Genomic DNA, 12,170 nt, shown 5'->3' with positions numbered 1-12,170 from the left:
ATCTCAAATTTATCCCAGTTCATAATCCAATTGATTTAGCTGACATTGATATCCTCAACCCTATGCAGAAAATATATTGTGTCATAGATGTAATCTTGGTATATCGTATGTGTCTTCATTTCATATATGGATGGGCATTTGTATTGCAGGGGTCTCCTGGTAACAGAGGTTTCCCTGGTGCTGATGGATTACCTGGACCTAAGGTACAGACAGAGATCTATTACAGCTACATCGGTGGTCATTAGACTGGATTCTTAGGACAGGAGCCCCATCCCGAACATAATTCACTAATATGTTTCTCCTGAAGGGTGCTCAAGGAGATCGTGGACCTTCTGGCATATCTGGGCCTAAAGGTTCCGGAGGGGATCCCGGGCGCACTGGCGAACCTGGCCTCCCAGGCGCACGGGTAATGTGAAGATATCATGAATAGCTTTCCAAGATTGTTGTCTTTGTTTCTGAAGCTCATCATTTTGTCTGTTTTGCAGGGTCTGACTGGCACTCCAGGAGTCCAGGGAGCAGAGGGCAAACCAGGACCACTGGTAAGGTTGACAAAAGAGTGTCTACACACATCCAATTTAGGTCAGAGCTGAACAAAAAATAACAACTGTAGAGAAAAAGGTAATGCACTCAGTGATTGCCACCTCTCCAACAAGTGTTCTTAAATTAATGCTTTCAGTGATACACAAACAAGGTTTAGACCAACAGGCTATTTGTCAGGTGATCAATGACCGGAGAATACCTATTTTCGAGTTTGACCATTGGTATCAGTAGTCATAGCACTGAATGAAAGGCCAGAGGTAAGAGTTGTTTTCGTGCCCTCTGTCTGAAGGGTCCAGCAGGAGAAGATGGCCGCCCAGGACCAGCAGGGTCGATTGGAACCAGGGGTCCTGCAGGAACCATGGGAACACCTGGACCAAAGGGCTTTAACGTAAGGAACTTTAGAAGTGCTAACCTTCTCAAGATGTCTTGCTTTCAAACTTTTCCTTTCTCCTCATGATTACTTGAATGACTTCTTGTCTTTTCAAATCATAGGGAGACCCAGGGAAGACAGGCGAACAAGGATCTCTGGGAGTGGCAGGACAAAGAGTGAGTACGGATGTCAATGAGCACTAAATTACCTCTGCCCTCATACATGTTTATGGGGAAACTTGTGTTCATGAGGACGTTTACTAATGATGACTTCCTTTCTAGGGTCCCCCTGGGAAAGATGGGGAAGTTGGCCCTGCCGGTCCCGCTGGCCCTCCGGTAAGTCAACTGTTTGTCTCTGATTGTCGTTATGACTCATATCTCGTACTGACATTTTGGTACAGCATTTTCCTATCAGTCAATATTATGTAACGCCACTGCACATCTGATTTGTAAAGTATACTCTCTCATAACATACTCTTCATGTTCAACAAATGTTGATTCTCTCTTTGTCTGAAGGGCGTTGCAGGTGAAAGAGGAGAACAGGGACCACCTGGAGTGAATGGTTTCCAGGTAGGTCATTCTGGATTTTGTCATAGATGCATGGATGATGTTCACTAGCAGCAGTTGCTCACTGAAAGTGGCAACAAAGATTGTAACTCATACGGGATGATTGAATCAACTGGGCACTGTTGTCGTCATCTAAAGTGTATATGCTTTTGTGTATTAGGGATTACCTGGACCCCCAGGCCCTCCTGGAGAGTCAGGAAAACCAGGTGATCTGGTGAGTTTCATGAACACTTGCACTGTTTGAATTAGCTGAAGTTTATATCTAATGAGATAAATACTGTAGATCCTCTATTTCTTGGGATGCAATACTCATTTGTGACATCATGACGATGGAGTATGAATTTCTTTCTCTTGTTTAGGGTATCCCTGGAGAAGGAGGTGCTGTTGGCCAGATTGGACCAAGGGTACATTGATCATTTTACTAATATCAATATATATGGAATATATTGCACATATATACAATGTAGTATTGCAGTAGACACAGCATGACTGACAGACATTTTGTGTCTAACAGGGAGAGCGTGGAATCCCAGGGGAGAGAGGAGAACTCGGACCTCACGGTTTGGCTGGAGCCAAGGGAATCCCCGGAGCACCAGGACCCGATGGACCAAAGGTATTTGTTGTCCATGTATAGAGATATAGTAATATGGAGCCACTATGGAGGGTTATGTGTATTGGATAGGAATATGAACCCATTGCTTTTTTCTCTCCAAAGGGTAGTCCTGGTCCCACTGGTAGTCTTGGTGACCTAGGCCCTCCTGGTCTTCAGGGGATGCCTGGCGAGAGAGGGATCTCTGGTTCTCCTGGGCCTAAAGGTGACAGAGTAAGTATTCACACACTACATCATCAGCTTCTCATCCTATCATATCCATGGGAGATTATGTATATTTATCTCAGTGTCTTTGTTTCCGTCTGCTGTATTTATAAGATTGTTTTCTACCGTTTCTTTTGTGTGGAGCCCAAGAAGTAGCTATTGTTGAAATAACAAGTAGCTAATGGGGACTGAAGTAAACAATTGTGTATATATATGATAACACAATAAATAATATTAACTGTCGGATTTTCACATTTGACATTCTCCATCATTTAGGGGTCTGGTGGAGAGAAGGGATCAGAAGGTACACCTGGAAATGATGGCGCAAGAGTGAGTCAAATTTACACGTGACTTCTTTCACTTCAATGTAACACTAACACACATTTTGTCATTTCTTATTTTGGCCTAAGACAAATAGTTTTGTGTCTTGATCATGTGAAGACAGAAAGCAGATTTGTCTCATTTGAAAAGTGCTTGCCCCAGGTTCTCACCAAGCTTATTCATACAGTTGGCAAGCACTGCTGGCATGCAGTGATTGTATCAGAACAGGAAAAGTTCTGACCTTAAGGGTTGTAAAAAAAAAAGACACTTTTTTATAATGGATGAGTTATTTTACAGGGGAGTGTTACAGTAAGAGTCAGCTTGGAAACATGTTGCTGCATATTCTGTCAGAGAAACAATTGTCTGTTCAAGTCAAAAATTGTATGAATGTATTTCCCCTAAAAATATGTTCTCTCACCTCAGGGTCTTCCTGGTCCTCTCGGCCCACCCGGACCCAATGGACCTAGCGGTGAAAAAGTAAAGACATAGTTTGCCAAAGCTAAAATTATTAGTTAGTTCATCTTTTGTTGTTACGGTAGAACTAAAACTTGTTGTAATTGCAGGGAGAAGCTGGACCTAAAGGTCCTCCCGGGCCTCATGGATCAAGAGCTATGCCTGTGAGTGGACAACTGGACATTGAGTATTAAAGTATACAATGACACATTTACCTTGAAATGATCATATCAGGTATTATGGCATTGTAATGCTAGATTTATATTCTGTTCCACCAGGGACCCCGTGGTGAACCTGGTCCTATTGGTCCTGTTGGGTTTGGTGGACCACCCGTAAGTCATTATTTTCTGTAACCCATGCCTATGAGACGACAAACAGATTTTCTTTGAGTCATAGTGATCATAACAATTCATGTCATACAGATGTAGGATATTAATTTGATCCCCCTGTTGCAGGAGAACCTTCCTGCGATACATTTTCCCTTGTGAAAATTGTATCAACCCCTACAGAAATGTCCATGAATTATAATACACATAATTATTCACATTTCCTCTTGCTGCAGAATTATTTTCCTGCTGTAGAAAAGTGGCTCAAATTAAGATCCTACATCTGTACTGCATATCATATCAGTGTATCATGTTGTAATAACTATAATAATAATTTGTACAATTTCTATAATGCTTTTCATAATCTCATATTCTTAGACCCCCTTTTGTGCTTTCTAGTAAGAAAAGTAGTGAATTTGGGCTGTTTCCAGCTCTCATGCTTGTTGTGTTATTGTTCTTATACAGGGACCCGATGGTCAACCAGGAGTCAAGGGGGAGCCTGGAGAGCCTGGTCAGAAGGGTGATGCTGGTTCTCCAGGGCCTCAGGGCTTGGCTGGATCCCATGGACCTCCTGTGAGTTAACAAGCTACATTATCTTGTGCTACATTATCAGACAACAGACTAAACAGGAGGAACTATCTCATTCAGCAATCTTCATCTCTCCGTAGGGTATTGTCGGTGTGGCTGGACTGAAGGGTGGAAGAGGAACCCAGGGTGCACCTGTAAGTTCATGTTATGAATTATGACCAAAGCCTCTTGGGACTGTGACCGAATTGTGCCCAGGTATTGACACGTGGTACAGATAGTATATAACCATGTAATGAATAGTAACCATGTGGATCTTCTCATCTTTTCACTCTTAGGGCCCCACTGGTTTCCCTGGATCTGCAGGCAGGGTTGGACCACCAGGCTCAACTGTAAGTAGTCATCAAACCACTATTGGTTCTATTGGTTAATGTATCAATTTGGAAGTAGCCACCAGCTATCATTTCAATATGCCAATCACTATTGAATACAAAAATTATAACCACTGATCACCCGTTACTTACACACTTCATATTATTCTCAGAGATAAAGAATAACAACAACAGTAACAAAACAACATTCTCTTTGTAACAGGGTCCAGTTGGAGAGGCCGGACCCCTTGGTTCCCCTGGGAAAGAGGGTCCTCCTGGCCTTCGTGGAGAGAATGGATCCCCTGGAAGACAAGGAGAAAGAGGCCCCCCAGGACCAGCCGGGGGCTCAGGAGACAAAGGAGACTCTGGGGAAGATGGACCCACGGTAAACTATTACGTTTTGCTGAATAACAATGTTTCTCATTCCATTCCTGGGAGAATCCCAAGGGCTGCACATCACCAAGTCCTTGATAAGTTGGATCGGATGTGTTCTTGCCGGGTTAGAACATAAAAGTACAGCTCAGGAACTGTTTGTACAGAAACACATTGCTGTATAATAGTTTATCCATTAAGTCAGGATATGAATTGAAATAAGAAAAACAAAACTCAACAAAAATATCAGGAATCATCCAATTCATGAACTGAACTGAATTTGGAGTTTGAGTCTTGTTGAATTGGATCGACCATAACCCTGTTACATAGCAATATCTAGACAATATCAACTGGATTTGTTTCCACAGGGTCCTGATGGACCTCCAGGTCCAGCCGGAACAACAGGACAGAGAGGCATTGTGGGTCTTCCTGGTCAGAGGGGAGAGCGTGGAATGCTGGGACTTCCAGGACCAGCAGTATGTTCTGATTTCTACACATTTTTTTGAATCCCACTAATGTGTCCGCAATCTGAGCTGCTTCCACATTGCATGTTACACAGTGCTCCTCATGATTCCATTGTCCCTGTGGTGTTTGTAGGGTCCTCCAGGAAAACAGGGGACTGCAGGACCTGGGGGAGACAAAGGCCCCACTGGCCCAATCGGTTCTCCTGGTGCCAACGGACCTCGTGGTGATCCTGGTCCCGATGTAAGTTTCCCCTTACGTTTTTTTTCGCCAAAACTTTTCACTTCACTATTTGTCCTCTTGTTGCTAGCAGTAAGATAGTTTATACCATGGCATTGTCGAATACTCATTTCTGATTGGCTAAAAGGGAATTCTAGAGCGTGCATTATTTAAGCAATAAGGCACAAGGTGGTGTGGTATATGGCCAATATACCACGGCTAAGGGTTGTTCTTTCGCACGACACAACGCGGAGTATACCACAAACCCCCGAGGCCATATACCACAAACGCCTGAGGTGCGTTATTGCTTTTATAAACTGGTTACCAACGTAAATAGAGCAGTAAAAATAAATGTTTTGTCATACGCGTGGTATACAGTCTGATATACCATAGCTGTCTGCCAATCAGCGTTCAGGGCTAGAACCACCCAGTTTATAATTCTCTATAACGCACGGTATATCAGCACGGTAGAATTCAATGGCTATAGTTCATTCTTACATTTTCTATTTGAGCTACTTTTGAAAGCAAAAGTCACATTTAAAACATTATTGGCATTGTTGAATTCGATTTTCATAATAGCATGCAAGGACTGATGGTTTGGTTAGCTAAACTAGCAAGTCTGTTTGTTTGGTTACCAAGGCAACTACTGTAGAAATATATAGTAAATTTGCTAGCTACTTTAGTGGATGTTCACATTTCTAAATGCAAATGAACATATTTGTAGCGGCAAATATGTTAAATTATAGCCATGGTATAAAAGGAATAATCAAAACAATGCAACTCCGTGGAAGGTTGTTCCAGTCCGCCAGCGCGCCATGGAACACACCTTCCACGTTGTTCATTATTTTCCATAGAACGCATAGCCCCTCTTTGATTATTCCTCACATATTTCGTACAGGTTACAGTATTTATTCACAATATGTTGTTTTCCTCCAGGGTCCTGCTGGATCTGATGGGCCGCCAGGCAAAGGTGGAGTCATTGGTCAAAGGGTAAGTGCAACAATGTGTCCAGAATGTCTCGTATTGTTTATGGTGCTTGACCAACCGTGTTGAAACAGCAAGACAAATGTCTTACAACCTTCTGTAGCATATACATTTAAAGGTTCTGATTTCGATGATTTCAACAGGGAGATCGAGGGGACCATGGTCCAGAGGGTCTGGTTGGGACCCCAGGACAACCAGGAACTCCAGGTCCAGTCGGTGCCACCGGTGGTTCTGGAAAGAGAGGAGACGCTGTACGTAATATGCCCTTTTCATTTATGTAAGGAATTTCCTTGTCAATACATGAGAATCCCAAGATTAGATAAGATAGAAAAAGAAAAGGGTCCTGACAATGTGTACATGTTCCTTATATACAGACATAAGGCTGTCATTGTAAATAAGAATTTGTTCTTAACTGACTTGCCTCGTTAAATAAAGGTTAAATAAACATAAAATAATATATATATCTAGTTAACTCATGTTGGTATCCTATTCATACACAGGGTTCCAGAGGACCAAACGGTCCACCTGGTTCAGCAGGAAAGAGAGGGTTAACGGTAAGACCATCATACACATATACATGATCAATGGTTATCATTTCCTTTTACTTTAATGCCTAAACCACCAATAAATGTTTTTTTATGGTCAAACATATTCAATGTCCAAATAGAAATGAGCAGTCACAGAAATGAAAACACAGCACGCTGTGGTTTTGACTACTAAAGCATTAGGCTTGACTCATGTGAGAACTGCCCATTGCATATTTGTATGGTGACACGTAACCACAAACAGAAATGAGCTTTCTCGTTTTTCATTGGGCGTCCCATAAAATGTGATTGCATGGTGTCGTTCTAAACAACAGGGACCACAAGGACCAAGGGGTGATAAGGGTGAACTCGGAGTCCATGGAGAGAGAGGACAGAAAGGACACAGAGGTTTCACCGGTTTGCAGGGTCTACCTGGACCACCTGTATGTCAAATCAATACTTATCTTTAATTGAGTAGAACTTATATACACTGAGTGTACAAAACATTAAGGACACCTTCCTAATATCGAGTTGCACAATAGCTTTCACCTGGATTCACCTGGTCAGTCTATGTCATGGAAAGAGCTGGTGTCCTTAATGTTTTTAACAATGAGTGTATGTGTACCCTTTAAAGTTGATATCAATCTCAGTATTCATAATTTACTCCTTTATTTTTAGGGTACAACAGGAGAGCAGGGAGCATCAGGAATCATCGGACCAAGCGGTCAAAGAGTAGGTATCATATCAGACTGTTAAATGATGGTCCATGTTGTCAACCATAATGTATTTATTTCATTATAATGGATCTTCATCATGGTATGATATAATAGGGACCCCCTGGACCAGTTGGACCCCCAGGAAAAGAAGGGTACATCGGACAACCTGGACCAATGGGACCTCCTGGAACCCGTGGAATTAGTGGCGAAATCGGACCTGAGGCATGTAAATTTCCACTTCAAAACCGTTTCACCTACATGGACAACTGATATGGACATTTCCTGGGAAGTCAGCACAAACATCATTAACATTTGGCACACAATGTCAAAACACTTAATTTGTTCACACCTTGTAATTACTCTCTATTTACCATAACTCTTTGGTTTGCAGGGACCTCCCGGAGAGCCTGGTCCCAATGGTCCTCCAGGGCCTCCCGGACCCCCCACAGCTGCCATGGATGACCTATTTGGCGGCATGCATGACTATGATGCTGGACCCCCTCTTCCAGAGTTCAATGAGGATGAGGCTCTGCCCAACAGCAATGCCACTCAGCAGCTGGATCCAGGTGTTCAGGCCACTCTGAAGGCCCTCAGCAGCCAGATCGACAGCATGAAAAGTCCCGACGGCAGCAGGAAGCACCCGGCCAGGACCTGTGAGGACTTGAAGCAATGCTACCCACTGAAGAAAAGCGGTGAGTTGTTGTTTCCATGAGGTGGGAAGTACATCAATGAGGTGTTCTTTTGTTGTAGTTTTTCAGTATTCAGACCATGTCTTATCATGCAGCCATTGCTTCATGTGATGTGGGGTGGTGTGTATTTTGGCAAAACCTCTACCCCTAAGGATGCCTAAATCACATTAGAAACATATCTTTAGTAAAAGAAGTCAATAGACCAGGGCAGATGGGACAATTGTGGGACAATACTCTCTTTCTCTATTCCAGGTGAATACTGGGTTGATCCAAACCAAGGAAGCTCAGAGGATGCTATCAAAGTACATTGTAATATGGAGACTGGAGAGACCTGCATCTCGGCCAACCCCGCCAGCATACCTAAGAAAGTATGGTGGAACACCTCAAGGAAGAAGCCTGTGTGGTTTGGAGCTGATATCAATAGAGGAACACAAGTAAGACAATTTTTCACCACAATAATAATTTATTACTGTGATTAGCGTTCTAATTAGAAAGGAAACTGCTCTGGGACCTGTTGGATCACTGGGTATTCAAAATGTTCCCCTTCAGTGGTTTAATTTCGGAAGTCTGTGGGAATTCTGCTTCCATGCATTCCACCAAAATTATGGGATAAAAGTATTTGAAATGGTAGTGCGGTATTACTGAGGAAAAATACTTTCTTTGTAAAGCAAGTCTGAAGACTAAATCTAGTAATAGACACACATTTGACAATCACAGATAATATTTGCTATGTAAATGTGACACATGTACATAACTACGACCTGACCGATAACTGCTGATAACATCATATTGAAATGTATCTGAAAAGTGAGTTCATCATTTGCCACTGTTTTGTTTTCTCTTTTTGTGTTTTTGCAGTTCACCTATGGTAACAAAGATCAACCTGCCAACTCGGTCACCGTTCAGATGACATTCATCCGTCTGCTCTCCAAAGAGGCTTCTCAGACCATCACCTACCACTGCAAGAACACAGTGGGCTACAAGGATGAGGTGACTGGGAACCTAAAGAAAGCAGTCATCCTCAAGGGGTCGAATGACCTGGAGCTCAAGGCAGAGGGAAACAACCGCTTCAGATACACCGTGGTGGAGGACAGTTGTGGAGTGAGTATTTTCTATAGATGTTTTGTGGCAGTTTAAGTTTGGTTCCTGAAACATTTCAATCTTTACTTACAAAAAAACATGTCAAATTTGCAGTTTCACATTTGAAATTGTATTTCCACATGTGAAATAGCTGTTTTCACATGTTGAGCTTAAATTTCACATGTGAAACCATATTTTCACATTTATTAAAATTAGAGTTCACATGCGAAGAGAATAACATGCTTTCACCTCACACGTGAATTGCAGTTTTACATGTGAAATTTGCAGTTTCACATGTTAAAAACTTTCACATGTGAAAATAGGATATGCAGCAGTACATGTGAAAAACATTCACGTGAAAATCTCACTTTCTCATGTGTAACTGCATTTTCACATGAAAAAACTTCACGTAAAAATCACACGAAAAACATTTGCTGTTTCACATTTTAAAAAACATGTGCAAATCACACTTTCACATGTGAAAATCTTCCACGTGATTGTTTTTCACATGTGAACTTGCAATTCCACATGTGAAAGTACTTTTTTTTTGCAGTTTCACATGTAAGAAAAATCCACATCTAAAAATCGTACTTTAACATGTGGAATTACAGATTCACATGTAGGGTTGAAATAATGTTATTCTCCTCACATGTGAAAAGATGGTGTTAACATATTGCAGTAGCAATGTTTCCACTGTTGGGCTAGGGGAATGATTTGGTAAAAGTAAACGTAAACAACCACTGTATAGCCTAAAAACATGGTAAAACTATCATTTTAATTTGATGGATGGTCAGTCCTTGCATCCATAGCGTAGTCTAAAAAATTATTCATATGCGGGGGAGTTTCCACATGACGGAAAAAACATACATGTGAAACTTCACACATCTGTGGTAGTCTGAAAACCAAGTTTTTTCACATGATTTGTTAATATTTGTTTGGTAAGGGTGGGTCCTCACTGGAAACAGTGACTTTCTGAGATCTTAATTGAACCGTTGTAATTTCTTTCTCTTTAAAGCAATCCAATGGTAAATGGGGCAAGACAGTGTTTGAGTACAGGACACAGAAAACAGCCAGACTACCCATCATGGATATGGCCCCTGTGGACATCGGTGGTTCGAATCAGGAGTTTGGTATCGATATTGGGCCGGTTTGCTTCCTATAAAAGCCAACAACAACAGGGATGCATTGAAGAGAATCCAGAGACTCTTGAACTGACAGCTGACACGATCAGCCTTGTACATACAAGTACTGGTGGACTATTCTCGCCCCGTAGCAAGATATTTATTGTGCCTTTCCAACCATTACCCATCGTAGTCGATATGTTTTCGCCCCGTGTACGTTAGATGAATGTTTGGGAGAAATAAAGAGTAAGCAAGCAACATTTAGAAACTTTGCTTGCACTTGAGAAATATAGTATGAGCATGTTTCATCTGTAATTACATTTAGTTCATGCCAAGGTACAAAGATCCAGTGCATTGATACAATATTAGGTTTTATGGAACGAAGATAAAAAGCTGCCAAAAGTCCTTGACAAATATGAATGCTTTACCAAAAATGTAGTCATTAACTGCTGTTCGTAAGATGAGAGCTTCATTCTGCAAGAATATAACTACAATGGTATATTCCACCTCTTAGATTTCCTAACCTTTTGTTTTACATAATTCGTTTTTAAAAAATGTATAAAGTGTTTTCAATGTCAAATGAATGTTTATGGTGCTATTGAGGAAATTAATTCAGCTAAATGCTTTCATTGGCATACATTGTTGTTTTTTCTTTCCAGAACTGAAAGACAGTTTAATACAACTGATGTCTGTATCCAAGTTATCAACTCTGTACTGACTCCATTGAATACAAATTAAAGATCGAACCAGACTGTCGATTCCTCAGTGTTAGCTACCTCGTCGACACAAACTGGGATGCCACAGGTTTGGTGCTGTCTGTAAGTGGTGATCATGTGCTCCTCTCCCAGCTACGGTACATGATAGGGTTTGCGGCTAAAAATAAAGATGGAGAGATGGAATCGGTGTCTCCTGAAAAGTGTGGTGATTGTGAAAGAAGAATTTAATTTGTGGTCATTTTAAAACTTTGAGTGTGTTATATTTTAAATTCATGATCATTTTAACACTACAAGTGCGTAATGTTTTTTCTGCATGTTGCCCTTTAAGTCACTTTCTCTTAGTTTTATTTTATAGCAGCTTTTGAGACATTCAATAAGATGACCTTGAAAGCCTATTTGCTTCATGTATTTTTGCTGTGCAACAAATTAAACAAAAAGCTTGTCCATCCCCAAAGCTCTTTTCTTGTCACATTAATTAGCTACGGTCCTACTTTTTAGGTAAAGCTGTGCCTGACTGCATTTACTAAGTAATTTGTTTGCACAGAGATAAATTAAATATTGCTGAAGGCAGATTACATGTGGATTGAACATATATTTAGCTTTGTAATTATAAATGTATTATGTCCATTGTCTTGTTGCTTCATGTCCCTTTTTAGTTGCGTTTTTTCCCCCTTCATCAACTTTCTGATTTCTTTGTTTGAGGTAACTTACCATAATGATAGTATTTATTAAATATTTCCAAACTGTAAATATTCTGGTGGCTGATAGGTCCATCTCCGAGGCAGATCAATAAGATATCCTGGAATCAAGTCAGTTCCATCCACTGAAATAAATATTGAAATTATTTTGTTCTGCTTGTTTTCATTTCAAAGTTTATTTGTTTATAAGTCATTCTTTAGTATTGAATGTTGCTGGAAGCTGGAACAATATCTTCCGCAGCTCACCTTTGATGCTTACAACTATAACAGTTTATACCTATATAATTCATTTTTTCAGTAAGC

General features: G+C 41.0%; 1 protein-coding gene across 1 annotated transcript in view; it reads left to right on the top strand.

The window, feature by feature from the left end:
* The window catches only part of LOC120064346 (collagen alpha-2(V) chain-like), a 66,909-nt gene extending 55,698 nt beyond the window's left edge, over positions 1-11,211 (top strand). Inside the window, exons 23-53 of the mRNA XM_039014861.1 lie at positions 150-203; positions 308-406; positions 486-539; positions 830-928; positions 1,033-1,086; positions 1,192-1,245; positions 1,426-1,479; positions 1,637-1,690; positions 1,836-1,880; positions 1,991-2,089; positions 2,192-2,299; positions 2,567-2,620; positions 3,035-3,088; positions 3,175-3,228; positions 3,343-3,396; positions 3,856-3,963; positions 4,059-4,112; positions 4,254-4,307; positions 4,510-4,671; positions 5,027-5,134; positions 5,256-5,363; positions 6,276-6,329; positions 6,467-6,574; positions 6,824-6,877; positions 7,183-7,290; positions 7,526-7,579; positions 7,678-7,785; positions 7,955-8,255; positions 8,505-8,686; positions 9,111-9,353; positions 10,348-11,211. Of these exons, the coding sequence (XP_038870789.1) occupies positions 150-203; positions 308-406; positions 486-539; positions 830-928; positions 1,033-1,086; positions 1,192-1,245; positions 1,426-1,479; positions 1,637-1,690; positions 1,836-1,880; positions 1,991-2,089; positions 2,192-2,299; positions 2,567-2,620; positions 3,035-3,088; positions 3,175-3,228; positions 3,343-3,396; positions 3,856-3,963; positions 4,059-4,112; positions 4,254-4,307; positions 4,510-4,671; positions 5,027-5,134; positions 5,256-5,363; positions 6,276-6,329; positions 6,467-6,574; positions 6,824-6,877; positions 7,183-7,290; positions 7,526-7,579; positions 7,678-7,785; positions 7,955-8,255; positions 8,505-8,686; positions 9,111-9,353; positions 10,348-10,494 (2,943 nt within the window). The 3' untranslated portion in view covers positions 10,495-11,211. The remainder of the gene's footprint in view (positions 1-149; positions 204-307; positions 407-485; positions 540-829; positions 929-1,032; positions 1,087-1,191; positions 1,246-1,425; positions 1,480-1,636; positions 1,691-1,835; positions 1,881-1,990; positions 2,090-2,191; positions 2,300-2,566; positions 2,621-3,034; positions 3,089-3,174; positions 3,229-3,342; positions 3,397-3,855; positions 3,964-4,058; positions 4,113-4,253; positions 4,308-4,509; positions 4,672-5,026; positions 5,135-5,255; positions 5,364-6,275; positions 6,330-6,466; positions 6,575-6,823; positions 6,878-7,182; positions 7,291-7,525; positions 7,580-7,677; positions 7,786-7,954; positions 8,256-8,504; positions 8,687-9,110; positions 9,354-10,347) is intronic.
* Positions 11,212-12,170: the final 959 nt, after the last annotated feature.

Source organism: Salvelinus namaycush, chromosome 19, assembly GCF_016432855.1.
Source record: "Salvelinus namaycush isolate Seneca chromosome 19, SaNama_1.0, whole genome shotgun sequence".
NCBI classification, from domain to species: domain Eukaryota; kingdom Metazoa; phylum Chordata; class Actinopteri; order Salmoniformes; family Salmonidae; genus Salvelinus; species Salvelinus namaycush.
Note: the sequence above shows the minus strand (reverse complement) of the source record. Positions and strands in the feature narration are given on the sequence as shown.